Source organism: Oncorhynchus gorbuscha, linkage group LG16 (genome assembly GCF_021184085.1).
Source record: "Oncorhynchus gorbuscha isolate QuinsamMale2020 ecotype Even-year linkage group LG16, OgorEven_v1.0, whole genome shotgun sequence".
NCBI lineage: Eukaryota > Metazoa > Chordata > Actinopteri > Salmoniformes > Salmonidae > Oncorhynchus > Oncorhynchus gorbuscha.
Window position 1 is genome coordinate 33244556 of NC_060188.1, and position 27500 is coordinate 33272055.

The 27500-nt window shown below is 47.6% G+C and overlaps 1 protein-coding gene across 2 annotated transcripts in view; it reads left to right on the plus strand.

The window, feature by feature from the left end:
• LOC123999292 (serine/threonine-protein kinase BRSK2-like) overlaps nucleotides 1-25117 on the plus strand; it is a 44178-nt gene extending 19061 nt beyond the window's left edge. The window contains exons 5-15 of one of the 2 annotated variants that reach the window (XM_046304900.1): nucleotides 3328-3444; nucleotides 3746-3779; nucleotides 3915-3983; nucleotides 4217-4363; nucleotides 12005-12036; nucleotides 12265-12429; nucleotides 13953-14050; nucleotides 14536-14698; nucleotides 21618-21678; nucleotides 22363-22964; nucleotides 25068-25117. In XM_046304900.1, coding sequence (XP_046160856.1) covers nucleotides 3328-3444; nucleotides 3746-3779; nucleotides 3915-3983; nucleotides 4217-4363; nucleotides 12005-12036; nucleotides 12265-12429; nucleotides 13953-14050; nucleotides 14536-14698; nucleotides 21618-21678; nucleotides 22363-22881 — 1405 coding nt within the window. In that variant the 3' untranslated portion in view covers nucleotides 22882-22964; nucleotides 25068-25117. The remainder of the gene's footprint in view (nucleotides 1-3327; nucleotides 3445-3745; nucleotides 3780-3914; nucleotides 3984-4216; nucleotides 4364-12004; nucleotides 12037-12264; nucleotides 12430-13952; nucleotides 14051-14535; nucleotides 14699-21617; nucleotides 21679-22362; nucleotides 22965-25067) is intronic. The other variant, XM_046304901.1, reaches the window with a different exon arrangement.
• The last annotated feature ends 2383 nt before the right edge of the window (nucleotides 25118-27500 follow it).

Genomic DNA, 27500 nt, shown 5'->3' on the forward strand with positions numbered 1-27500 from the left:
ATACATGTATATACACAGTCAGTCAGACACTACAGTAGTATATACACAGTCACTCTATATGGTCAGACACTACAGTAGTATATACACAGTCACTCTATATGGTCAGACACTACAGTAGTATATACACAGTCACTCTATATGGTCAGACACTACAGTAGTATATACACAGTCACTCTATATGGTCAGACACTACAGTAGTATATACACAGTCATATATGGTCAGACACTACAGTAGTATATACACAGTCACTCTATATGGTCAGACACTACAGTAGTATATACACAGTCACTCTATATGGTCAGACACTACAGTAGTATATACACAGTCACTCTATATGGTCAGACACTACAGTAGTATATACACAGTCACTCTATATGGTCAGACACTACAGTAGTATATACAGTCAGTCACTCTATATGGTCAGACACTACAGTAGTATATACACAGTCACTCTATATGGTCAGACACTACAGTAGTATATACACAGTCACTCTATATGGTCAGACACTACAGTAGTATATACACAGTCACTCTATATGGTCAGACACTACAGTAGTATATACACAGTCACTCTATATGGTCAGACACTACAGTAGTATATACACAGTCACTCTATATGGTCAGACACTACAGTAGTATATACACAGTCACTCAGTCAGACACTACTACACAGTCACTCTATATGGTCAGACACTACAGAAGTATATACACAGCAACTCTATATGGTCAGACACTACAGTAGTATATACACAGTCACTCTATATGGTCAGACACTACAGTAGTATATACACAGTCACTCTATATGGTCAGACACTACAGTAGTATATACACAGCCACTCTATATGGTCAGACACTACAGTAGTATATACACAGCAACTCTATATGGTCAGACACTACAGTAGTATATACATTTACATTACATTTACATTTAAGTCATTTAGCAGACGCTCTTATCCAGAGCGACTTACAAATTGGTGCATTCACCTTATGACATCCAGTGGGACAGTCACTTAACAATAGTGCATCTAAAACTTAGGGGGGGTGGGGTGAGAGGGATTACTTAACCTATCCTAGGTATTCCTTAAAGAGGTGGGGTTTCAGGTGTCTCCGGAAGGTGGTGATTGACTCCGCTGTCCTGGCGTCGTGAGGGAGTTTGTTCCACCATTGGGGGGCCAGGGCAGCGAACAGTTTTGACTGGGCTGAGCGGGAGCTGTACTTCCTCAGTGGTAGGGAGGCGAGCAGGCCAGAGGTGGATGAACGCAGTGCCCTTGTTTGGGTGTAGGGCCTGATCAGAGCCTGGAGGTACTGAGGTGCCGTTCCCCTCACAGCTCCGTAGGCAAGCACCATGGTCTTGTAGCGGATGCGAGCTTCAACTGGAAGCCAGTGGAGAGAACGGAGGAGCGGGGTGACGTGAGAGAACTTGGGAAGGTTGAACACCAGACGGGCTGCGGCGTTCTGGATGAGTTGAAGGGGTTTAATGGCACAGGCAGGGAGCCCAGCCAACAGCGAGTTGCAGTAATCCAGACGGGAGATGACAAGTGCCTGGATTAGGACCTGCGCCGCTTCCTGTGTGAGGCAGGGTCGTACTCTGCGGATGTTGTAGAGCATGAACCTACAGGAACGGGCCACCGCCTTGATGTTAGTTGAGAACGACAGGGTGTTGTCCAGGATCACGCCAAGGTTCTTGGCGCTCTGGGAGGAGGACACAATGGAGTTGTCAACCGTGATGGCGAGATCATGGAACGGGCAGTCCTTCCCCGGGAGGAAGAGCAGCTCCGTCTTGCCGAGGTTCAGCTTGAGGTGGTGATCCGTCATCCACACTGATATGTCTGCCAGACATGCAGAGATGCGATTCGCCACCTGGTCATCAGAAGGGGGAAAGGAGAAGATTAATTGTGTGTCATATATACACAGTCACTCTATATGGTCAGACACTACAGTAGTATATACACAGTCACTCTATATGGTCAGACACTACAGTAGTATATACACAGTCACTCTATATGGTCAGACACTACAGAAGTATATACACAGTCACTCTATATGGTCAGACACTACAGTAGTATATACACAGTCACTCTATATGGTCAGACACTACAGTAGTATATACACAGTCACTCTATATGGTCAGACACTACAGTAGTATATACACAGTCACTCTATATGGTCAGACACTACAGTAGTATATACACAGCAACTATATATGGTCAGACACTACAGTAGTATATACACAGTCACTCTATATGGTCAGACACTACAGAAGTATATATACAGCAACTCTATATGGTCAGACACTACAGTAGTATATACACAGTCACTCTATATGGTCAGACACTACAGTAGTATATACACAGCAACTCTATATGGTCAGACACTACAGTAGTATATACACAGTCACTCTATATGGTCAGACACTACAGCAATGCAGTATATACACTGAGTATACCAAACATTACAAACACCTTCCTAATATTGAGTTGCCCCCCACATCTTTTGCCCTCAGAACAACCTCAGGTCATCAGGTCATGAACTCTACAAGGTGTTGAATGCATTCCACAGGGATGCTGGCCCATGTTGACTCCAATGCTTCCCACAGTTGTCTAGTTGGCTGGATGTCCTTAGGGTGGTCGACCATTCTTGACACACACGGGAAACTGTTGAGTGTGAAAAACCCTGCAGCTTTGCAGTTCTTGGAACACTGAAACAGTTGCACCTGGCACCTACTACCGTACCTTGTTCAAAGGCACTTAAATCTTTTGTCTTGCCCATTATTCAGCCTCTGAATGGCGCACACACACAGTCCATGTCTCAATTGTCTCAAGACTTTAAAATTCTTCTTTCACCCGTCTCCTCCCCTTCCTCTACACTGATTGAAGTGGATTTAACAAGTGACATCAATAAGGGATCATAGATTTCACCCGGATTCACCTGGTCAGTCTGTGTGTACACTGTCACTCTATATGGTCAGAGCAATAGACATATACAGCCACTATGTCAAATCAATCCAGTTTAAACTCTAGAGGCGGAAAAGAAGACATCAATGAAGAGAACAGACCTGTTTCTCTTACCCGTGTGTGTGTGTGTGTGTGTGTGTGTGTGTGTGTGTGTGTGTGTGTGTGTGTGTGTGTGTGTGTGTGTGTGTGTGTGTGTGTGTGTGTGTGTGTGTGTGTGTGTGTGTGTGTGTGTGTGTGTGTGTGTGTGTGTGTGTGTCCGCGCGCGTGTGTGCGCTCCCGCGTGTGTGTGTGTGTGTGTTTGTGTGTCCGTGCGCACGCACGTGTGTGTGTGTATGTGCGCGCGTGTTTGTGTGTGTGTGTGTGTGTGTGTAGTCATAGAGACCTGAAGCCTGAGAACCTGCTCCTGGATGAGAAGAACAACATCCGCATCGCTGACTTCGGCATGGCTTCCCTACAGGTGGGAGACAGCCTGCTAGAGACCAGCTGTGGGTGAGTACAGTGTGTGTGTGTTCCTGCGTGTGTGTGTGTGCGTGTGTGCGTGTAGAGGCGGGCGCCCTTACTGACGTACAGTATTTTGGGGACGGTAGGTAGCCTGTGGTTAGAGCGTTGGACTAGTATCTGAAAGGTTGCTGGATCGAATCCCCGAGCTGACAAGGTAAAAGTCCGTCGTTCTGCCCCATGAACAAGGCCGTTATAACCCACTGTACCCCTGTAGGCAGTTATTGTAAATAAGAATTTGTTCTTAATTGACTGTTAAGAACTGTCTTTTCTTTCTTCTGAACGATGACAGATCTCCTCACTACGCGTGTCCAGAAGTTATCCGAGTAAGTTCCCTTCTCTCTGTGCGTCTGTGGCGGTCAGACGTACGCCCACAATCTCTGTGTGTGTCTGGACTGCATGAATGAACAGTGAATGGGTTTTATTCTCCTTGAGTGTCCTGCCGTCCTCTTGCATTGCAGGGGGAGAAGTATGACGGTCGCAGGGCAGATGTGTGGAGCTGCGGAGTCATCCTCTTTGCACTGCTGGTGGTAAGAACCTCTCCCTCCATCTCTTTCTTCCCCTCGATGCCTCTCGCTCTGTAACTCCCCTCTCTCCTCTCCTGTGTGTGTGTGTGTGTGTGTGTGTGTGTGTGTGTGTGTGTGTGTGTGTGTGTGTGTGTGTGTGTGTGTGTGTGTGTGTGTGTGTGTGTGTGTGTGTGTGTGTGTGTGTGTGTGTGTGTGTGTGTGTGTGTGTGTGTGTGTGTGTGTGTGTGTGTGTGTAGGGAGCTCTACCCTTTGACCATGACAACCTGCGCCAGCTCCTTGAGAAGGTGAAGAGTGGGGTGTTCCACATGCCCCACTTCATCCCCCCAGACTGCCAGGCCCTGCTCAAAGGAATGATCCAGGTCAACCCTGACAAGAGACTCACGGTACGGGGGAGGAGAGGGGTAGAGAGAGAGAGGGGTGAGGAAGACAGCGACTCACGGTACGTGGGAGGAGAGGGGTAGAGAGAGACTCACGGTACTGACTAGACGTAGTAGGAGAGGGGAGGAGAGAGACTCACGGTACTGACTGGACGTAGTAGGAGAGGGGGGAGGAGAGAGACTCAGACTGACTAGACGTAGTAGGAGAGGGGAGGAGAGAGACTCACGGTACTGACTAGACGTAGTAGGAGAGAGGGAGGAGAGAGACTCACGGTACTGACTAGACGTAGGAGAGGGGAGGAGAGAGACTCACGGTACTGACTAGACGTAGTAGGAGAGGGGAGGAGAGAGACTCACGGTACTGACTAGACGTAGTAGGAGAGGGAGGAGAGAGACTCACGGTACTGACTAGACCTAGTAGGAGAGGGAGGAGAGAGACTCACGTACTGACTAGACGTAGAGGAGGGGAGGAGAGAGACTCACGGTACTGACTAGACGTAGTAGGAGAGGGGAGGAGAGAGACTCACGGTACTGACTAGACGTAGTAGGAGAGGGGGAGGAGAGAGACTCACGGTACTGACTAGACGTAGTAGGAGAGGGGGAGAGAGACTCACGGTACTGACTAGACGTAGTAGGAGAGGGGAGAGAGAGACTCACGGTACTGACTAGACGTAGTAGGAGAGGGGAGAGAGGACTCACGGTACTGACTAGACGTAGTAGGAGAGGGGAGGAGAGAGACTCACGGTACTGACTAGACCTAGGGGAGAGAGGGTAGAGAGAGACTCACGGTACTGACTAGACGTAGTAGGAGAGGGGAGGAGAGAGACTCACGGTACTGACTAGACGTAGTAGGAGAGGGGAGGAGAGAGACTCACGGTACTGACTAGACGTAGTAGGAGAGGGGAGGAGAGAGACTCACGGTACTGACTAGACGTAGTAGGAGAGGGGAGGAGAGAGACTCACGGTACTGACTAGTAGGAGAGGGGAGTAGGAGAGGGGAGGAGAGAGACTCACGGTACTGACTAGACGTAGTAGGGAGGGGAGGAGAGAGACTCACGGTACTGACTAGACGTAGTAGGAGAGGGGGAGGAGAGAGACTCACGTACTGACTACGTAGTGACTCACGGACTGACTAGACGTAGTAGGAGATGGAGGAGAGAGAGACTCACGGTACTGACTAGACGTAGTAGGAGAGGGGTAGAGAGAGACTCACGGTACTGACTAGACGTAGTAGGAGAGGGGAGGAGAGAGACTCACGGTACTGACTAGACGTAGTAGGAGAGGGGAGGAGAGAGACTCACGGTACTGACTAGACGTAGTAGGAGAGGGGAGAGAGAGACTCACGGTACTGACTAGACGTAGTAGGAGGGGAGGAGAGAGACTCACGGACTGACTAGACGTAGTAGGAGAGGGGAGGAGAGAGACTCACGGTACTGACTAGACGTAGTAGGAGAGGGGAGGAGAGAGACTCACGGTACTGACTAGACGTAGTAGGAGAGGGGAGAGTAGACTCACGGTACTGAGGAGAGGGGAGGAGAGAGACTCACGGTACTGACTAGACGTAGTAGGAGAGGGGAGGAGAGAGACTCACGGTACTGACTAGACGTAGTAGGAGAGGGGAGGAGAGAGACTCACGGTACTGACTAGACTGACTAGACGGTAGACTAGGAGAGGGGAGGAGAGAGACTCACGGTACTGACTAGACGTAGTAGGAGAGGGGAGGAGAGAGACTCACACTGACTAGACGTAGTAGGAGAGGGGAGAGAGAGACGGTACTGACTAGACGTAGTAGGAGAGGGGAGGAGAGAGACTCACGGTACTGACTAGACGTAGTAGGAGAGGGGAGGAGAGAGACTCACGGTACTGACTAGACGTAGTAGGAGAGGGGGAGAGAGACTCACGGTACTGACTAGACGTAGTAGGAGAGGGGAGAGAGAGACTGACACGTAGTAGGAGAGGGGAGGAGGAGACTGACTAGACGTAGTAGGAGAGGGGAGGAGAGAGACTCACGGTACTGACTAGACGTAGTAGGAGAGGGGAGGAGAGAGACTCACGGTACTGACTAGACGTAGTAGGAGAGGGGAGGAGAGAGACTCACGGTACTGACTAGACGTAGTAGGAGAGGGAGGAGAGAGACTCACGGACTGACTAGACGTAGTAGGAGAGGGGAGGAGAGAGACTCACGGTACTGACTAGACGTAGTAGGAGAGGAGGAGAGAGAGACTGACTAGACGTAGTAGGAGAGGGGAGGAGAGAGACTCACGGACTGACTAGACGTAGTAGGAGAGGGAGGAGAGAGACTGACTAGACGTAGTAGGACTGACTCAGTACTGACTAGTAGGAGAGGGGAGGAGAGAGACTCACGGTACTGACTAGACGTAGTAGGAGAGGGGAGAGAGAGACTCAGTACTGACTAGACGTAGTAGGAGAGGGGAGGAGAGAGACTCACGGTACTGACTAGACGTAGTAGGAGAGGGGAGGAGAGAGAGACTGACTAGACGTAGTAGGACTGAGAGAGACTCACGGTACTGTAGAGAGAGGGTACTGACTAGACGTAGTAGGAGAGGGGAGAGAGAGACTCACGGTACTGACTAGACCTAGTAGGAGAGGGGAGGAGAGAGACTCACGGTACTGACTAGACGTAGTAGGAGAGGGGAGGAGAGAGACTCACGGTACTGACTAGACGTAGTAGGAGAGGGAGGAGAGAGACTCACGGTACTGACTAGACGTAGTAGGAGAGGGGAGGAGAGAGACTCACGGTACTGACTAGACGTAGTAGGAGGGGAGGAGAGAGAGACTGACTAGACGTAGTAGGAGAGGGGAGGAGAGAGACTCACGGTACTGACTAGACGTAGTAGGAGAGGGGAGGAGAGAGACTCACGGTACTGACTAGTACTGACTAGACGTAGTAGGAGAGGGGAGGAGAGAGACTCAGTACTGACTAGAGTAGGGGAGGAGAGAGACTCACGGTACTGACTAGACGTAGTAGGAGAGGGGAGGAGAGAGACTCACGGTACTGACTGACGTAGTAGACTCACGGTACTGTAGGTAGTAGGGAGGGGAGGAGAGAGACTCACGGTACTGACTAGACGTAGTAGGAGAGGGGAGGAGAGAGACTCACGGTACTGACTAGACGTAGTAGGAGAGGGGAGAGAGAGACTCACGGTACTGACTAGACGTAGTGACTAGTAGGAGAGGGGAGGAGAGAGACTCAGACTGACTAGTAGGAGAGGGGTAGACACAGACTCACGGTACTGACTAGACGTAGTAGGAGAGGGGAGGAGAGAGACTCACGGTACTGACTAGACGTAGTAGGAGAGGGGAGGAGAGAGACTCACGGTACTGACTAGACGTAGTAGGAGAGGGGAGGAGAGAGACTCACGGTACTGACTAGACGTAGTAGGAGAGGGGAGGAGAGAGACTCACGGTACTGACTGTACTGACTAGACGTAGTAGGAGAGGGGAGAGAGAGACTCAGACTCACGGTACTGACTAGATGTAGTAGGAGAGGGGAGGAGAGACTCACGGTACTGACTAGACGTAGTAGGAGAGGGGAGGAGAGAGACTCACGGTACTGACTAGACGTAGTAGGAGGGGAGGGAGGAGAGAGACTCACGGTACTGACTAGACGTAGTAGGAGAGGGGAGGAGAGAGACTCACGGTACTGACTAGACGTAGTAGGAGAGGGGAGGAGAGAGACGTACTGACTAGACGTAGTAGGAGAGGGGTAGACAGAGACTCACGGTACTGACTAGACGTAGTAGGAGAGGGGAGAGAGACTCACGGTACTGACTAGACCTAGTAGGAGAGGGGTAGACACAGACTCACGGTACTGACTAGACGTAGTAGGAGAGGGGAGGAGAGAGACTCACGGTACTGACTAGACGTAGTAGGAGAGGGGAGGAGAGAGACTCACGGTACTGACTAGACGTAGTAGGAGAGGGGAGGAGAGAGACTCACGGTACTGACTGGACTAGGAGAGGGGAGGAGAGAGACTCACTACTGACTAGACGTAGTAGGAGAGGGGAGGAGAGAGACTCACGGTGACTAGACGTAGTAGGAGAGGGGAGGAGAGAGACTCACGGTACTGACTAGACGTAGTAGGAGAGGGGAGGAGAGACTCACGGTACTGACTAGATGTAGTAGGAGAGGGGAGGAGAGAGACTCACGGTACTGACTAGACGTAGTAGGAGAGGGGAGGAGAGAGACTAACGGTACTGAGACGTAGTAGGAGAGGGGAGGAGAGACATACTGTAGGAGTAGGAGAGGGCAGGAGAGAGACTCACGGTACTGACAAGACGTAGTAGGAGAGGGGTAGACAGAGACTCACGGTACTGACTAGACGTAGTAGGAGAGGGGTAGACAGAGACTCGCGGTACTGACTAGACGTAGTAGGAGAGGGGAGGAGAGAGACTCACGGTACTGACTAGACGTCGTAGGAGAGGGGAGTAGAGGGGTAGAGAGAGACTCACGGTACTGACTAGACGTAGTAGGGGAGGAGAGGTGTAGACAGAGACTCACGGTACTGACTAGACGTAGTAGGAGAGGGGTAGAGAGAGACTCACGGTACTGACTAGACGTAGTAGGAGAGGGGAGGAGAGAGACTCACGGTACTGACTAGACGTAGTAGGAGAGGGGAGGAGAGGGGTAGAGAGAGACTCACGGTACTGACTAGACGTAGTGGTGGAGGAGAGGTGTAGACAGAGACTCACGGTACTGACTAGACGTAGTAGGAGAGGGGAGCAGAGGGGTAGAGAGAGACTCACGGTACTGACTAGACGTAGTGGTGGAGGAGAGGGGTAGACACAGTCTCACGGTACTGACTAGACATAGTAGGGGAGGAGAGGGGTAGAGAGAGACTCACTGTACTGACTAGACGTAGTAGGAGAGGGGAGGAGAGAGACTCACGGTACTGACTAGACGTAGTAGGGGAGGAGAGGGGTAGACAGAGACTCACGGTACTGACTAGACGTAGTAGGAGAGGGGAGGAGAGAGACTCACGGTACTGACTAGACGTAGTAGGGGAGGAGAGGGGTAGACAGAGACTCACGGTACTGACTAGACGTAGTAGGAGAGGGGTAGAGAGAGACTCACGGTACTGACTAGACGTAGTAGGGGATGAGAGGTGTAGAGAGAGACTCATGGTACTGACTAGACGTAGTAGGAGAGGGGAGGAGAGGGGTAGAGAGAGACTCACGGTATTGACTAGACGTAGTAGGGGAGGAGAGGTGTAGACAGAGACTCACAGTACTGACTAGACATAGTAGGAGAGGGGAGGAGAGGGGTAGAGAGAGACTCACGGTACTGACTAGACGTAGTGGTGGAGGAGAGGGGTAGACACAGTCTCACGGTACTGACTAGACGTAGTAGGAGAGGGGAGGAGAGAGACTCACGGTACTGACTAGACGTAGTAGGAGAGGGGAGGAGAGAGACTCACGGTACTGACTAGACCTAGTAGGGGATGAGAGGTGTAGAGAGAGACTCACGGTACTGACTAGACGTAGTAGGAGAGGGGAGGAGAGGGGTAGAGAGAGACTCACGGTACTGACTAGACGTAGTAGGGGAGGAGAGGTGTAGACAGAGACTCACGGTACTGACTAGACATAGTAGGAGAGGGGAGGAGAGGGGTAGAGAGAGACTCACGGTACTGACTAGACGTAGTGGTGGAGGAGAGGGGTAGACACAGTCTCACGGTACTGACTAGACATAGTAGGGGAGGAGAGGGGTAGAGAGAGACTCACGGTACTGACTAGTCGTAGTAGGAGAGGGGATGAGAGAGACTCACGGTACTGACTAGACCTAGTAGGAGAGGGGTAGACAGAGACTCACGGTACTGACTAGACGTAGTAGGAGAGGGGAGGAGAGAGACTCACGGTACTGACTAGACGTAGTAGGAGAGGGGAGGAGAGAGACTCACGGTACTGACTAGACGTAGTAGGAGAGGGGAGGAGAGAGACTCACGGTACTGACTAGACGTAGTAGGAGAGGGGAGGAGAGAGAATCACGGTACTGACTAGACCTAGTAGGAGAGGGGAGGTGAGAGACTCACGGTACTGACTAGATGTAGTAGGAGAGGGGAGGAGAGAGACTCACGGTACTGACTAGACGTAGTAGGAGAGGGGAGGAGAGAGACTCACGGTACTGACTAGACCTAGTAGGAGAGGGGTAGAGAGAGACTCACGGTACTGACTAGACGTAGTAGGAGAGGGGAGGAGAGAGACTCACGGTACTGACTAGACGTAGTAGGAGAGGGGAGGAGAGAGACTCACGGTACTGACTAGACGTAGTAGGAGAGGGGAGGAGAGAGACTCACGGTACTGACTAGACGTAGTAGGAGAAGAGTAGACAGAGACTCACGGTACTGACTAGACGTAGTAGGAGAGGGGAGGAGAGAGACTCACGGTACTGACTAGACGTAGTAGGAGAGGGGTAGACAGAGACTCACGGTACTGACTAGACGTAGTAGGAGAGGGGAGGAGAGAGACTCACGGTACTTACTAGACCTACTAGGATAGGGGTAGACAGAGACTCAAGGTACTGACTAGACGAGTAGGAGAGGGGAGGAGAGAGACTCACGGTACTGACAAGACGTAGTAGGAGAGGGGTAGACAGAGACTCACGGTACTGACTAGACGTAGTAGGAGAGGGGTAGACAGAGACTCACGGTACTGACTAGACGTAGTAGGAGAGGGGAGGAGAGAGACTCACAGTACTGACTAGACGTAGTAGGAGAGGGAGGAGAGAGACTCACGGTACTGACTAGACGTAGTAGGAGAGGGGAGGAGAGAGACTCACGGTACTGACTAGACGTAGTAGGAGAGGGAGGAGAGACTCACGGTACTGACTAGACGTAGTAGGAGAGGGGAGGAGAGAGACTCACGGTACTGACTAGACGTAGTAGGAGAGGGGAGGAGAGAGACTCACGGTACTGACTAGACGTAATAGGAGAGGGGAGGAGAGAGACTCACGGTACTGACTAGACGTAGTAGGAGAGGGGAGGAGAGAGACTCACGGTACTGACTAGACGTAGTAGGAGAGGGGAGGAGAGAGACTCACGGTACTGACTAGACGTAGTAGGAGAGGGGTAGACAGAGACTCACAGTACTGACTAGACGTAGTAGGAGAGGGGAGGAGAGAGACTCACGGTACAGACTAGACGTAGTAGGAGAGGGAGGAGAGAGACTCACTCTGACTAGACGTAGTAGGAGAGGGGAGGAGAGACTCACGGTACTGACTAGACGTAGTAGGAGAGGGGAGGAGAGAGACTCACGGTACTGACTAGACGTAGTAGAGGAGAGGGGAGGAGAGAGACTCACGGTACTGACTAGACGTAATAGGAGAGGGAGGAGAGAGACTCACGGTACTGACTAGACGTAGTAGGAGAGGGGAGGAGAGAGACTCACGGTACTGACTAGACGTAGTAGGAGAGGGGAGGAGAGAGACTCACGGTACTGACTAGACGTAGTAGGAGAGGGGTAGACAGAGACTCACGGTACTGACTAGACGTAGTAGGAGAGGGGAGGAGAGAGACTCACGGTACTGACTAGACGTAGTAGGAGAGGGGAGGAGAGAGACTCACGGTACTGACTAGACGTAGTAGGAGTACTGTGTGGGTAACTAACTGGCTGCGTCTGTGTTCTTTTACAGCTAGAAGCCATACAAAAACACTCCTGGTATCTGTAAGTACACTCACTCCGTTGTACTCTGTTTTCTCTCATAACTTAATCATTGTCTTCTTTTCTCCGAACAGAAGACTAAAACCAAGACAGTCCGTTGAATAGTTCGACATGTTGCTCGTGTATGTGGCCGTTTTCTCGGAACTCTCTACTCATCCGACCTCTCTCCCCGTCGTCTGTCTTTCTCTCTATCCCTCGCTTTTCCCCCTCTCCGTATCTCTCCCCTGCCAGTGGTGGTCGTAACGAGCCGTGCCCGGAGCAGCCACCTCCCAGGCGTGTGTGTGTGAAGAGGATCGTGTCGCTGACCGAGCTGGACCCCGATGTGCTGGACAGCATGCACTCGCTGGGCTGCTTCAGAGACCGGGGGAAACTGACCCAGGACCTGCAGTGTGAGGAGTGAGTACTATCTGGGCTGCTTTTAGCGACCGGGGAAAGCTGACCCGGGACCTCCAGTGTGAGTGTCCCTTGATGTGGCCCCTGTAGTGTCACCGTTCACTGGTTGCTGTGGAAATGAACTATTGATCTCTCTCTCTCTCTCGCTCTCTCTTCCTCTCGCTCGTGCTCTCTTTCGCTCTCTATCTCTCTCTGTCAATTCCATTCAACATTCTCTATCTCTCTGTTTCTCTCACTCTGCTCCTCCTTACTAGCCTCTCTCTATATCTCTCGCTCCCCTTCTCCCATCTAGTGTTTTCCTGCCTTTCTCTATCCTAGTATTTTTCTCTGTCTCTCTCTGGAGAACTAAAGGTAATCCAACCCAGGAAATAGGACTTTGTGGAGTATTGGGACAGTATTGGGACAGCAGGGTAGCCTAGTGGTTAGAGCGTTGGACGAGTAACTGGAAGGTTGCAAGTTCAAACCCCCGAGCTGACAAGGTACAAATCTGTCATTCTGCCCCTGAACAGGTCGTTAACCCACTGTTCCTTGGCAGTCATTGAAAATAAGAACTTGCCTAGTTTACATAAAGGTAAAATTAATAAAGAAATTGGGACAGGGGGACTGATTGTGATATTCCAGCAAAAAGAGACAATCTCTCTCTCTCTCTATTGACTGACCAATCTGCTTTTTTGGCATGTCAAATGTTACATCACTCTGGCAAAGCATTAACACGACCACAGATATAAACAATGGCTCTTTCTCCTTCTGCTGTTGTCCCGCCAACTCTCACATTATGCTCTGATTTAAACATCTTTATCAATCCCTGAATGTCTCTCTCTCTCTCTCTCTCTCTCTTCTCTCTCTCTCTCTCTCTCTCTCTCTCTCTCTCTCTCTCTCTCTCTCTCTCTCTCTCTCTCTCTCTCTCTCTCTCTCTCATCTCTCTCTCTCTTTCTCTTTTCTTTCTTTCTTTCTCTCTCTCACTCTCTCTCATTCTCTCTTCTCTCTCTTTCTTTCTTTCTTTCTTTCTTTCTTTCTTTCTTTCTTTCTTTCTCTCTCTCTCTCTCTCTCACTCTCTCTCATTTTCTTTCTCTTTCTTACTTTCTCTCTCTCTCTCTCTCTCTCTCTCATTCTCTCTCTGTCACTCTCTCTCATTCTCTCTCTCTCTCTCTCTCTCTCTCTCTCTCTCATTCTCTCTCTCTCTCTGTCTCTCTTTCTATCTCTCTCACTCTCTCTCATTCTCTCTCTCTCTCTTTCTATCTCTCTCACTCTCTCATTCTCTCTCTCACTCTCTCTCATTCTCTCATTCTCTCTCTCTCTCTCTCTCTCATTCTCTCTCTCTCTCTCTCTCTCTCTCTCTCTCTCTCTCTCTCTCTCTCTCTCACTCACTCACTCACTCACTCACTCACTCACTCACTCACTCACTCACTCACTCACTCACTCACTCACTCACTCACTCACTCACTCACTCACTCACTCACTCACTCACTCACTCACTCACTCACTCACTCACTCACTCACTCACTCACTCTCTCTCGTTTTCTCAGAGACAACCAGGAGAAGATGATCTACTACCTCCTCTTGGACAGGAAAGAGCGTTACCCCAGCTGTGAGGATGAAGACCTGCCGCCCAGGAACGATATAGGTTAGAAAGAAAACCTTTAGACAGCATAGGTTAGAAAGAAAACCTTTAGACAGCATAGGTTGGAAAGAAAACCTTTAGACAGCATAGGTTGGAAAGAAAACCTTTAGACAACATTAGACAACATATATTAGAAAGAATCAACAACCTAACCGACACTTATTGGACACTCTGATCTCTCCCAGAGACATTCGATTCATATTCTATTCTAGCCTAGCATTCTAAGAAATAATTTGGAACATTCTATTTCTAGCCAACCCTGACTTACTGATAGGTATCTGTGAAGGTAGTGACAGTAAGCAACATCTGGCGAGTCTGTTTCAAAATAAAAGTCCTGTAGGTCTGCGGTTTCTTTGTCCGACACGTCAGCATGTCAAAACCTCCCGACATATTTGTGTTTTGATGCACCAGTGCTTTAAATTAACGTAGGTTAGAGGTGCTTTAACCTTTCTGTGTACCTCTGAGACCTGGATTCTAACCTTTCTAAGGTCTCCCAGCAGATCCCCCTAGGAAGCGGGTGGACTCTCCCATGCTGACCCGTCATGGCCGGTGCCGGCCGGAGAGGAAGAGCCTGGAGGTGCTGAGTGTGACGGAGCAGGGCTCCCCAACACCCACGCGCAGGGCGCTGGACACCTCCGCACACAGCCAGAGGTTAGACATAGATATATACACACATAAACACACACGCACACCGAATATGCACACACACATACTGTACATACACACACACACTCGTGCTTTGTGTTGTTGTACTAGTGTTGTCTGATGACTTCACTTGTGAAAGTTCCACATGTTTTGCACGTGCAAAATTCTATTGCACATGTGAAGTCATGTGAAATCATGTTGTTTTAGAACACTTCACATGTGATGCTATTTCACATGATCCCATAACCTTTCACATGTGGATTCAAAGTTTCACATGATGCCCTGCAAACAGGACAGGATGTCCCCGGAATGTGACAAACTGCAGTGTTTTCCACTTAGATATTTGACACACTTTGATAACATGGTGTATGTTTATTTATACAGTAATTATTATTCATTAGGTCCTCACCTGGGATTTGAACTCACAACCTCTTAGTTCATGGCATTACTATCTTCCTGCTACTCCACCATGTCTGTGTCAATGACTGATTTCACCTGTATTCCAACACTGGACTATAAAGTAAATCTCAGTAAATCTCTAAAGTAAATGTCTCACCTACAGTAGACAACTATACAGAAAACCCTCAAATTACTGAAATAATAAATAAATAAAATCAATGATGAGAGAGAGAATAGTCAGATAAACTGATAAATCAAATCAAATTGTATTTGTCACATGCGCTGAATTCAACAGGTGTAGTAGACCTTACAGTGAAATGCTTACTTGCAAGTCCTTAACCAACAATGCAGTTTTAAGAAAAATACCCCCAAAATAATAATAAAAGTAACAAATAATTAAAGAGCAGCAGTAAAATAACAATAGCGAGACTATATACAGGGGGTGCCTGTACAGAGTCAATGTGCAGGGGCACCGGTTAGTCAAGGTAATTTAGCTAATATGTACATTTAGGTAGAGTTATTAAAGTGACTATGCATAGGTAATAACAGAGATTAGCAGCAGCGTAAAATAAAGAGGAGGGGGGGGTGTCAATCCAAATAGTCTGGGTAGCCATTTGATTAGATGTTCAGGAGTCTTATGGCTTGAGGATAGAAGCTGTTTAGAAGCCTCTTGGACCTAGACTTGGCACTCCGGGACCACTTGCCGTGTGGTACCAGAGATAACAGTCTATGACTAGGGTGGCTGGAGTCTTTGACAATTTTAAGGGCCTTCCTCTGACACCGCCTGGTATAGAGGTCCTGGATGGCACGGAGTTTGGCCCCAGTGATGTACTGGGCAGTTCGCACTACCCTCTGTAGTGCCTTGCGGTCAGAGGCTGAGCATTTGCCATACCAGGCAGTGATGCAACCCGTCAGGATGCTCTCGATGGTGCAGCTGTAGAACTTTTTTGAGGATCAGAGGACTCAAGCCAAATCTTTTCAGACTCCTAAGGGGAAATAGGTTTTGTCGTGCCTTCTTCACGACTGTCTTGGTGTGCTTGGACCATGTTAGTTTGTTGGTGATGTGGACACCAAGGAACTTGAAGCTCTCAACCTGCTCCACCCCGGCCCTGTCGATGAGAATTGGGGCGAGCTCGGTCCTCCGTAGCTAAGATAGCAGTTCAGATGGCACTATTTTTCCTGTGTGCAGAGATGTATTATAGGTAGGTAATGAATGTGTATGCCCAGCAGCTAGCCAGCTAGCAAACGTCCACCGTCTACCGAATAGCAGCACTGTAGAAACTATTACACTCAACTGAACGACTTGATTAGTGTAGTGTTAGCTAGCTACATAGTTGTCTTTGCTGTCTTCGTATCCAAGATAATTGTGTAGTTTAGAGCGTGTAGTCTTAGAGTGATTATCTTAATTTACCGAGGTTAGCTAGCCAGCTATTTGTCGTCCTTAACGTAGGAGACACTGCTAGCTAGCCAACAGCTAGCCAACGTCTACTGAATAGAACTTCCGCACTCAACAACCCGGTCGCATTCCGCTTCGCTCCACAGGTAGTATCACATTTTTCATTTCATTTCATTACAGCACAACGGTTTGATTTGTTTGATCGTAGCTAGCTACATAGCTAGCTACATAGCCGTCTGTGTATCAAAGATAATTGTGTAGTCTAGAGCGATTTTCTAGGTTAGCTAGCCAGCTATTGTCGTTCTTTTAACGCAACGTAACGTAATCAACACTGCTAGCTAGCCAGCTAGCCCCCGAATAGCAGCACTGTAGAAACTACTACACTCAACGGAACGACTTGATTAGTGTAGTGTCAACAACGCAGCCACTGTCAGCTAGCCTACAAAGTCAACAACGCAGCCACTGCCAGCTAGCCTACTTCAGCAGTACTGTATCATTTTTAATAATTTTAATCAATAAGATTCTTGCTACGTAAGCTTAACTTTCTGAACATTCGAGACGTGTAGTCCACTTGTCATTCCAATCTCCTTGCATTAGCGTAGCCTCTTCTGTAGCCTGTCAACTATGTGTCTGTCTATCCCTGTTCTCTCCTCTCTGCACAGACCATACAAACGCTCCACACCGCATGGCCGCTGCCACCCTAATCTGGTGGTCCCAGCGCACGACCCACGTGGAGTTCCAGGTCTCCGGTAGCCTCTGGAACTGCCGATCTGCAGCCAACAAGGCAGAGTTCATCTCAGCCTATGCCTCCCTCCAGTCCTCGACTTCTTGGCACTGACAGAAACATGGATCACCACAGATAACACTGCTACTCCTACTGCTCTCTCTTCGTCCGCCCACGTGTTCTCGCACACCCCGAGAGCTTCTGGTCAGCGGGGTGGTGGCATAGGGATCCTTATCTCTCCCATGTGGTCATTCTCTCTTTCTCCCTTACCCATCTGTCTATCGCCTCCTTTGAATTTCATGCTGTCACAGTTACCAGCCCTTTCAAGCTTAACATCCTTATCATTTATCGCCCTCCAGGTCCCCTCGGAGAGTTCATCAATGAGCTTGATGCCTTGATAAGCTCCTTTCCTGAGGACGGCTCACCTCTCACAGTTCTGGGCGACTTTAACCTCCCCACGTCTACCTTTGACTCATTCCTCTCTGCCTCCTTCTTTCCACTCCTCTCCTCTTTTGACCTCACCCTCTCACCTTCCCCCTACTCACAAGGCAGGCAATACGCTCGACCTCATCTTTACTAGATGCTGTTCTTCCACTAACCTCATTGCAACTCCCCTCCAAGTCTCCGACCACTACCTTGTATCCTTTTCCCTCTCGCTCTCATCCAACACTTCCCACACTGCCCCTACTCGGATGGTATCGCGCCGTCCCAACCTTCGCTCTCTCTCCCCCGCTACTCTCTCCTCTTCCATCCTATCATCTCTTCCCTCTGCTCAAACCTTCTCCAACCTATCTCCTGATTCTGCCTCCTCAACCCTCCTCTCCTCCCTTTCTGCATCCTTTGACTCTCTATGTCCCCTATCTTCCAGGCCGGCTCGGTCCTCCCCTCCCGCTCCGTGGCTTGACGACTCAATGCGAGCTCACAGAACAGGGCTCCGGAAGGCCGAGCGGAAATGGAGGAAAACTCGCCTCCCTGCGGACCTGGCATCCTTTCACTCCCTCCTCTCTACATTTTCCTCCTCTGTCTCTGCTGCTAAAGCCACTTTCTACCACTCTAAATTCCAAGCATCTGCCTCTAACCCTAGGAAGCTCTTTGCCACATTCTCCTCCCTCCTGAATCCTCCTCCCCTCCCCCCCCTCCTCCCTCTCTGCAGATGACTTCGTCAACCATTTTGAAAAGAAGATCGACGACATCCGATCCTCGTTTGCTAAGTCAAACAACACCGCTGGTTCTGCTCACACTGCCCTACCCTGTGCTCTGACCTCTTTCTCCCTCTCTCTCCAGATGAAATCTCGCGTCTTCTTTCGACCCTATCCCCTCCTCTCTTTCCAGACCATTTCCGGAGACCTTCTCCCTTACCTCACCTCGCTCATCAACTTATCCCTGACCGCTGGCTACGTCCCTTCCGTCTTCAAGAGAGCGAGAGTTGCACCCCTTCTGAAAAAACCTACACTCGATCCCTCCGATGTCAACAACTACAGACCAGTATCCCTTCTTTCTTTTCTCTCCAAAACTCTTGAACGTGCCGTCCTTGGTCAGCTCTCCCGCTATCTCTCTCAGAATGACCTTCTTGATCCAAATCAGTCAGGTTTCAAGACTAGTCATTCAACTGAGACTGCTCTTCTCTGTATCACGGAGGCGCTCCGCACCGCTAAAGCTAACTCTCTCTCCTCTGCTCTCATCCTTCTAGACCTATCGGCTGCCTTCGATACTGTGAACCATCAGATCCTCCTCTCCACCCTCTCCGAGTTGGGCATCTCCGGCGCGGCCCACGCTTGGATTGCGTCCTACCTGACAGGTCGCTCCTACCAGGTGGCGTGGCGAGAATCTGTCTCCTCACCACGCGCTCTCACCACTGGTGTCCCCCAGGGCTCTGTTCTAGGCCCTCTCCTATTCTCGCTATACACCAAGTCACTTGGCTCTGTCATAACCTCACATGGTCTCTCCTATCATTGCTATGCAGACGACACACAATTAATCTTCTCCTTTCCCCCTTCTGATGACCAGGTGGCGAATCGCATCTCTGCATGTCTGGCAGACATATCAGTGTGGATGACGGATCACCACCTCAAGCTTCGGCAAGACGGAGCTGCTCTTCCTCCCGGGGAAGGACTGCCCGTTCCATGATCTCGCCATCACGGTTGACAACTCCATTGTGTCCTCCTCCCAGAGCGCTAAGAACCTTGGCGTGATCCTGGACAACAAACTGTCGTTCTCAACTAACATCAAGGCGGTGGCCCGTTCCTGTAGGTTCATGCTCTACAACATCCGCAGAGTACGACCCTGCCTCACACAGGAAGCGGCGCAGGTCCTAATCCAGGCACTTGTCATCTCCCGTCTGGATTACTGCAACTCGCTGTTGGCTGGGCTCCCTGCCTGTGCCATTAAAACCCTACAACTCATCCAGAACGCCGCAGCCCGTCTAGTGTTCAACCTTCCCAAGTTCTCTCACGTCACCCCGCTCCTCCGCTCTCTCCACTGGCTTCCAGTTGAAGCTCGCATCCGCTACAAGACCATGGTGCTTGCCTACGGAGCTGTGAGAGGGAACGGCACCTCAGTACCTCCAGGCTCTGATCAGGCCCTACACCCAAATAAGGGCACTGCGTTCATCCACCTCTGGCCTGCTCGCCTCCCTACCACTGAGGAAGTACAGTTCCCGCTCAGCTCAGTCAAAACTGTTCGCTGCTCTGGCTCCCCAATGGTGGAACAAACTCCCTCACGACGCCAGGACAGCGGAGTCAATCACCACCTTCCGGAGACACCTGAAACCCCACCTCTTTAAGGAATACCTAGGATAGGATAAAGTAATCCTTCTCACCCCCCTTAAAATATTTAGATGCACTATTGTAAAGTGTTTGTTCCACTGGATGTCATAAGGTGAATGCACCAATTTGTAAGTCGCTCTGGATAAGAGCGTCTGCTAAATGACTTAAATGTAAATGTAAATGTATGTGACTTCTTAGAATGCTACACAGTTTGTGACGCAGCAGCAATAACAGCTGTACCCCAAATCCAGAGGTTGTGAGTTCAAATCCAATCTGGGGATGTAATTGCTAAGTCCGTACTAAGGGATTTTTGTCAAATATGGTCATAGGTGAAAGATTTTTCCACCTTTTTTTTAACGACACGTTTTAGCTCAACAGCGAACCACTGACCTTAAAAACCCCCATACCATTTCATTGCTTTCCTTTAACAACAAAAAAATATGAAGCTGAAATTGAGCTGACATTTTTCCATGGAAGAAATAAGAGACACATGAGGTCAGTCGTTCACATGTGTTCGACATAGAGTTCACATGTGTTCGACATAGAGTTCACATGTGTTCGACACAGAGTTCACATGTGTTCGACATAGAGTTCACATGTGTTCGACATAGAGTTCACATGTGTTCGACATAGAGTTCACATGTGTTCGACATAGAGTTCACATGTGTTCGACATAGAGTTCACATGTGTTCGACATAGAGTTCACATGAGGAGAATAAACATGTTTTCACCTTCGGAAACACTTTTACATGTACATTTTTTTTTTTTAAATAAACTTTTCGGATGAAAATCGGTGTGAGGTGAAAGAGAATAACAGAAACAGAGTTTATTTTTCAAAAACCTCTAGTCACTGGAGAAGCGGCCACAAATGCACGTAGTTTTCACACGCACATCTGTGAAGGCAAAAACACGACAGGACACATACACAATCACAGCAAAAACACGACAGGACAGGGCGAAACGCAATCACAGCATGGTGAATACTAAACAAGGAACCGACGGGACAGGAACGGAACACAAAGGAATAAATAGGGACTTAATCAGGAAGGATCGGGAACAGGTGTGGGAAGACTAAATGATGATTAGGGGAATTTTTTAAAGAGGGAAAAACTTTTCGGACCAGCAGAGGGAAACGAACAGAATGGGGAGCACAGGGACAAGACATGATAATAAATGACAAACATGAAAATCGGTTTGGCGCTCCATGCGATCACGTGTTGCTTTTACATGTAGTCACATGTTATCAAATGAACTTGACATAAGATCTGTAACGGCCGTTGGTGGAAGAAGGTGAGGACCAAAGCGCAGCGTGGTACGCGTTCGTCATTTATTAAACTACCCACAAAACCCATGTGGGCAAGAGCTACCTAAGTATGGTTCTCAATCAGAGACAACTATAGGCAGCTGTCCCTGATTGAGAACCATACCCGGCCAAAAACAAAGAAATACAAAAACATAGAAAAAGGAACATAGAATGCCCACCCTAGTCACACCCTGGCCTAACCAACATAGAGAATAAAAGCCTCTCTATGGCCAGATCACATGTGAACACGTGACATCCATGTGGCTTTTCCCATAAGGGAGACCGTGCTATGTGTTACTGTACCGGTGTTGTCTGATACTGGTATTTTTGTCCTCCAGGTCTCGTTCAGTCAGTGGCGCTTCAACAGGGCTCTCGTCAAGTCCTCTCAGCAGTCCCAGGGTAAGTCACGCTTGGCCAACTCTTTTACAAAAAGACACACATTTACACCACCTGATGATTATTATAGAGGTGGTTCTACTGTAGAATTGATAAAATACCATACCAGTAATATCAGTATATTTCTGTACATAAGTATATCTTTGATATGCCGAACTCACATTGAGATGAGACTACCTACCTTTGTTCGCGGTGAAATGTGCTACTGCACAGCTACTGTGATATGATTGTGTTTCTCTGTAATGAACTGAAGTGTTCCTGTAACTGTAAATGTTCTTCTGAGACTGTCATTTGTCCTGACTGTCCATCACCCTCATTACTGTCCCATTCTGAGCCATTACCCACACCATAGATACCATCACATACACGCACGCACGCACACACGCACAATCACTCACACACACCAATAGTAAGGGCCTAGAAGCACACAAGAGACACAGACCGATAGGATCACATATTAGCCCTCAAATTGAAAGGGTCTCTGGACCTTTATTCAAAATGGACCCTATTGAATTAACATAATAAGAGAAGTAACAGAATATGCATCTCTACAATTAGAAATATAAGTACAGAAAATATAAGTACAGACTACAGCATATTCATAAATCATAACTCATGACCATTGCTCTCTTCATCTGTCCTTCCCTCCTCTCCGTCCCTCCGTCCTTTCTCTTCCCCCCCCATCAGAGCCCAGTTTTCACTTTCAGCCAATCAGAAGTCACCTCCGCCTCCACCACCCACTCCAAAGACCCCAAACCAGGAAGTGCCACCACTCCCCGGCCGTCACAACGGATGACCGTGCCCGACCCCAAAACCCAAACCCTGCCCTCCAAAGGGCTCTCCGATCGCACTCACCTCCAGTCCATGAAGTCACTACCTCTCCAAGCTCCCCCCTCTGCGTCCCCCTCCCCCATCCTCTCCCCCATCCCTCGCTTCTTCTTTTTCCCCGCCCCCTCCGTCTTTAAGTCGGTCACTAAGAGCGTCTATCCTAACTCTGCCCCTGTGCCACAGGTCACCCCTCAGGGGTCTCCACTCCCCACCCCCCTGGGCACCCCTGTCCACCACCCCCAGCACCCCCCGCCCACCCCTCCCTCCTCCTCCTCTTCCTCCTCCTCCTCGCGGGCAGAGGGAGGCGGCGGGGGCGGATCCCTCTCCCTAACCCCGCCCTCCAGCCCCGGAGGCAGCGGGGGGGATGGCCGCCAGTAGCTCCGCCCACTGGAGGACACGCCTCAACTCCTTCAAGAACAACCTGCTGGGTTCGCCACGCTTCCACCGACGCAAACTGCAGGGTGAGAGAGAGGGGGAGTGTGTGTAAGAAAGAATTTAAGACATTTCAGAATGAGCAATGTTAGAGCCCGGAATATAAATATATATGTGTGTATAGACCGTATGGCCAGTATATGAATAGGAAAGGTGTGTACAGTAGCAGTTGCAGTGTCTTCAGAAAGTGTTCATACCCCTTGACTTACATTTTGTTATGTTAAGGCCTGAATTCAAAATGGATTAAATATATTTATTTGCGCAACCACCTACCAATAATAACACATAATGACAAAGGGAATACATGTTTTTAGACATTTTTGTAAATCATTATTTTCTAAATTCTTTAAGCTCTTTCTAATTAATTGTTGATCATTGCTAGACAACAATTTCCATAGATTTTCAAGCAGATTTAAGTCAAAACTATAACCCGCCCACTCAAGAACATTCACCGTCTTCTTGGTAAGCAACTCCAGTTTAAGATTTGTGTTTCAAATTATTGTCCTTCTGAAAGGTGAATTAATTCCCAGTGTCTGGTGAAAAGCAGACTGAACCAGGTTTTCCTCTAGGGTTTTGCCTGTGCTTCACTTCTTTTTTTTTATCCTGAAAATCTCTCCAGTCCTTAACGATTACAAGCATACCCATAACATGATGCAGCCACCACTATGCTTGAAAATATGGAGAGTAGTATTCACTAATATGTTGCATTGGTTTTGACCCAAACAACACTTTGTATTCAGGATGAAAAAGGAATTGCTTTACCACAATTTTTGCAGTATTACTTTAGTTCCTTGTTGCGAACAGGATGCATGTTTTGGAATATTTCTTATTCTGTACAGGCTTCAATTAGGCTAGTATTGTGGAGTAACGACAACGTTGTTGGTCCATCCGCAGTTGTCTCCTCTCACAGCCATTAAACTCTGTAACTGTTTTTAAAGTCACCATTGGCCTCATGGTGAAATCCCCTAAGCGATTTCCTTCATATCCGGCAATTGAGTTCGGAAGGATGCCTGTATCTTTACATTCAATCGGTGTATTGATACACCACCCAATGTGTAATGAATAACTTTACCATGCCCAAAGGGATATTCAATGTCTGCTTTTTTTAAAAGCCATCTACCAATAGGTGCCCTTATTTGCGAGACATTGGAAAACCTCCCTGGTCTTTGTGGTTGAATCTGTGTTTGAAATTCACTGCCCGACTGTGGGGCCTTACAGATAACTGTATGTGTGAGGTACAGAGATGAAGTAGTCATTCAAAAATCATGTTAAACACTATTTCTGCACACAGAGTGAGTCCATGCAACTTATTATGTGAGTTTTTGCTCACTTTGTACATTTTTACACCTGAACTTATTTAGGCTTGCCATAACAAAGGGGGTTGATGACTTATTGAGTGGAGACATTTCAGCTTTACGTTTTTTAAATTAATTTGCAAAAATGTCTAAAAACATAATTCCACTTTGACAATATGGGGTATTGTGTGTAGGCCAGTGAAAAAAAAAACAATATAATCCAGGCTGTAACACAACAAAATGTGGAAAAAGTCAAGGGGTGTGAATACTGTCTGAAGGCACAGTATATAGAATGAGCCATGACTAGAATACAGTATATACAGAGGATTTGAGTAAAACAGTATGCAAAGATTATTAAAGTGACCCATATGTGCATATTCTGTTCTCAAAGTAGCCACAGTCTCTTCTACCATTGCAGAAGGACCGTACTGTACTATACGGTGCTCAAATTTATTAGACAGATTGGTCATTAAATCAATGGAACTGAACCTCGTCAAGTGACGTCATCAAGTTCTACTTCTCTCCGCTCTACTCTCCCTCTCTCGCTTTCTCCTTCTTTTTCTTTTTCCCCTCGATATATAACTCACCATCTCTCTCCCTCTGACTCTTCTTTCTTTCTTTCTTTCTTTCTTTCTTTCTTTCTTTCTTTCTTTCTTTCTTTCTTTCTCTCTCTCTCTCTCTCTCTCTCTCTCTCTCTCTCTGTCTCTCTCTCTCTCTCTCTCTCTCTCTCTCTCTCTCTCTCTCTCTCTCTCTCTCTCTCTCTCTCTCTCTCTCTCTCTCTCTCTCTCTCTCTCTCTCTCTCTCTCTCTCTGTCTCTCTCCTTTTGCTCTCCTGTAGTTCCAACACCGGAGGACATGTCCAGTCTAACTCCAGAATCAAGCCCAGAGTAAGTAGATAATCCTAGACACACACAGTTAGTCTATCTGTATCCATCGGCATGACTGTCCTGCCTGTCATGTGAAATGCTATCGTATCTGCTAGCCTGTAACACGTTTCGATGCCGCATGTTTCGGGAACACTTTATATCAACTTCCTTGAATAAGTCATTCCACATGCTTATAAGTGTTCATTAATTGTTATAAGCACCTCTATTTGACATGGCTGAAATATGAATATGTGACTTAAATAATGCTTCTGAATGGCAGGCTGGCCAAGAAGTCGTGGTTTGGGAACTTCATCAGCCTGGAAAAGGAGGAACAGATATTTGTTGTCATTAGAGACAAACCGCTTAGTTCCATCAAAGCTGATATAGTCCACGCCTTCTTGTCTGTGAGTATCTCTGTCTATCCTCTATCCTCACTCATTCTTTCTCTCTATCTCTCTCGGACAACTCTCTTTCTCTCTCTCTCTCTCTTTATCTATCCTCTCTCTTTATCTATCCTCTCTCTTTATCCATCCTCTCTCTCTTTATCTATCCTCTCTCTCTCTTTATCCTCTCTCTCTTTATCTCTCTCTCTCTCTCTCTCTCTCTCTCTCTCTCTCTCTCTCTCTCTCTCTCTCTCTCTCTCTCTCTCTCTCTCTTTATCTATCCTCTCTCTCTTTATCTATCCTCTCTCTAATTCTCTTTATCTATCCTCTCTCTATCTCTTATCTATCCTCTCTCTCTCTATCTATCCTCTCTCTCTCTTTATCTATCCTCTCTCTCTCTTTATCTATCCTCTCTCTCTCTTTATCTATCCTCTCTCTCTATATCTATCTCCTCTCTATCTATCTATCTATCTATCTATCTATCTATCTATCTATCTATCTATCTATCTCTCTCTATCTATCTATCTATCTATCTATCTATCTATCTATCTATCTCTCTATCTCTCTCTCTCTCTCTCTCTCTCTCTATCCTCTCTCTTTATCTCTCTCTCTCTCTATCTCTCTCTCTTTATTATATCTCTCTCTTTTTATTATCCTCTCTCTTTCTCTTTATCTATCCTCTCTTTATCTATCTTTATCTATCCCTCTCTCTCTATCTCTCTTTATCTATCTCTCTCTCTTTATCTATCCTCTCTTTATCTATCTCTATCTCTTTATCTATCCTCTCTCTATCTATCTCTCTCTCTCTCTTATTATCTCTCTTTATCTCTCTCTCTATCTATCTATCTCTCTCTATCTATCTCTCTCTCTCTCTCTTTATCTATCCTCTCTCTATCTTTATCTATCTATCTATCTCTCTCTCTCTATCTATCTATCTCTCTTTATCTCTCTATCTTTATTTATCTCTCTCTCTTTATCTATCTCTCTCTCTTTATCTATCCTCTCTCTCTCTTTATCTATCCTCTCTCTCTTCTATCTCTCTCTCTTTATCTATCTTTATCTCTCTCTTTATCTATCTCTCTCTCTCTTTATCTATCCTCTCTCTCTCTTTATCTCTCTCTCTCTCTCTCTCTCTCTCTCTCTCTCTCTCTCTCTCTCTATCTATCTCTCTCTCTATCTATCTCTCTCTCTCTCTATCCTCTCTCTCTTATCTATCTCTCTCTCTCTCTCTCTATCTATCTATCTATCTATCTATCTATCTATCTATCTATCTATCTATCTATCTATCTATCTATCTATCTATCCTCTCTCTCTCTCTCTCTCTCTCTCTCTCTCTCTCTCTCCTCTCTCTCTCTATCTATCCTCTCTTTCTTTATCTATCCTCTCTCTTTATCTATCCTCTCTCTTTATCTATCTCTCTCTCTTTATCTATCTATCTCTCTCTCTCTCTCTATCTATCCTCTCTCTCTTTATCTATCCTCTCTCTATCTATCTCTCTCTTTATCTATCTCTCTCTTTATCTATCCTCTCTCTCTTTATCTGTCCTCTCTCTCTTTATCTATCCTCTCTCTCTTTATCTATCCTCTCTCTCTTTATCTATCCTCTCTCTCTTTATCTATCCTCTCTCTCTCTTTATCTATCCTCTCTCTCTCTCTTTATCTATCCCTCTCTCTCTCTTTATCTATCCTCTTTATCTCTCTCTCTTTATCTATCCTCTCTCTTTATCTCTCTTTATCTATCTCTCTTTATCTATCTCTCTCTTTATCTATCTCTCTTTATCTCTTTATTATCCTCTCTCTTTATCTATCCTCTCTCTTTATCTTTATCTATCCTCTCTCTCTTTATCTATCCTCTCTCTCTTTATCTATCCTCTCTCTCTTTATTATCTATCTCTTTATCTCCTCTCTTTATCTATCCTCTCTCTCTCTTTATCTATCCTCTCTCTCTTTATCTATCCTCTCTCTCTTTATCTATCCTGTCTCTCTCTCAATTCAATTCAATTCAAGGGCTTGAAACATGTGT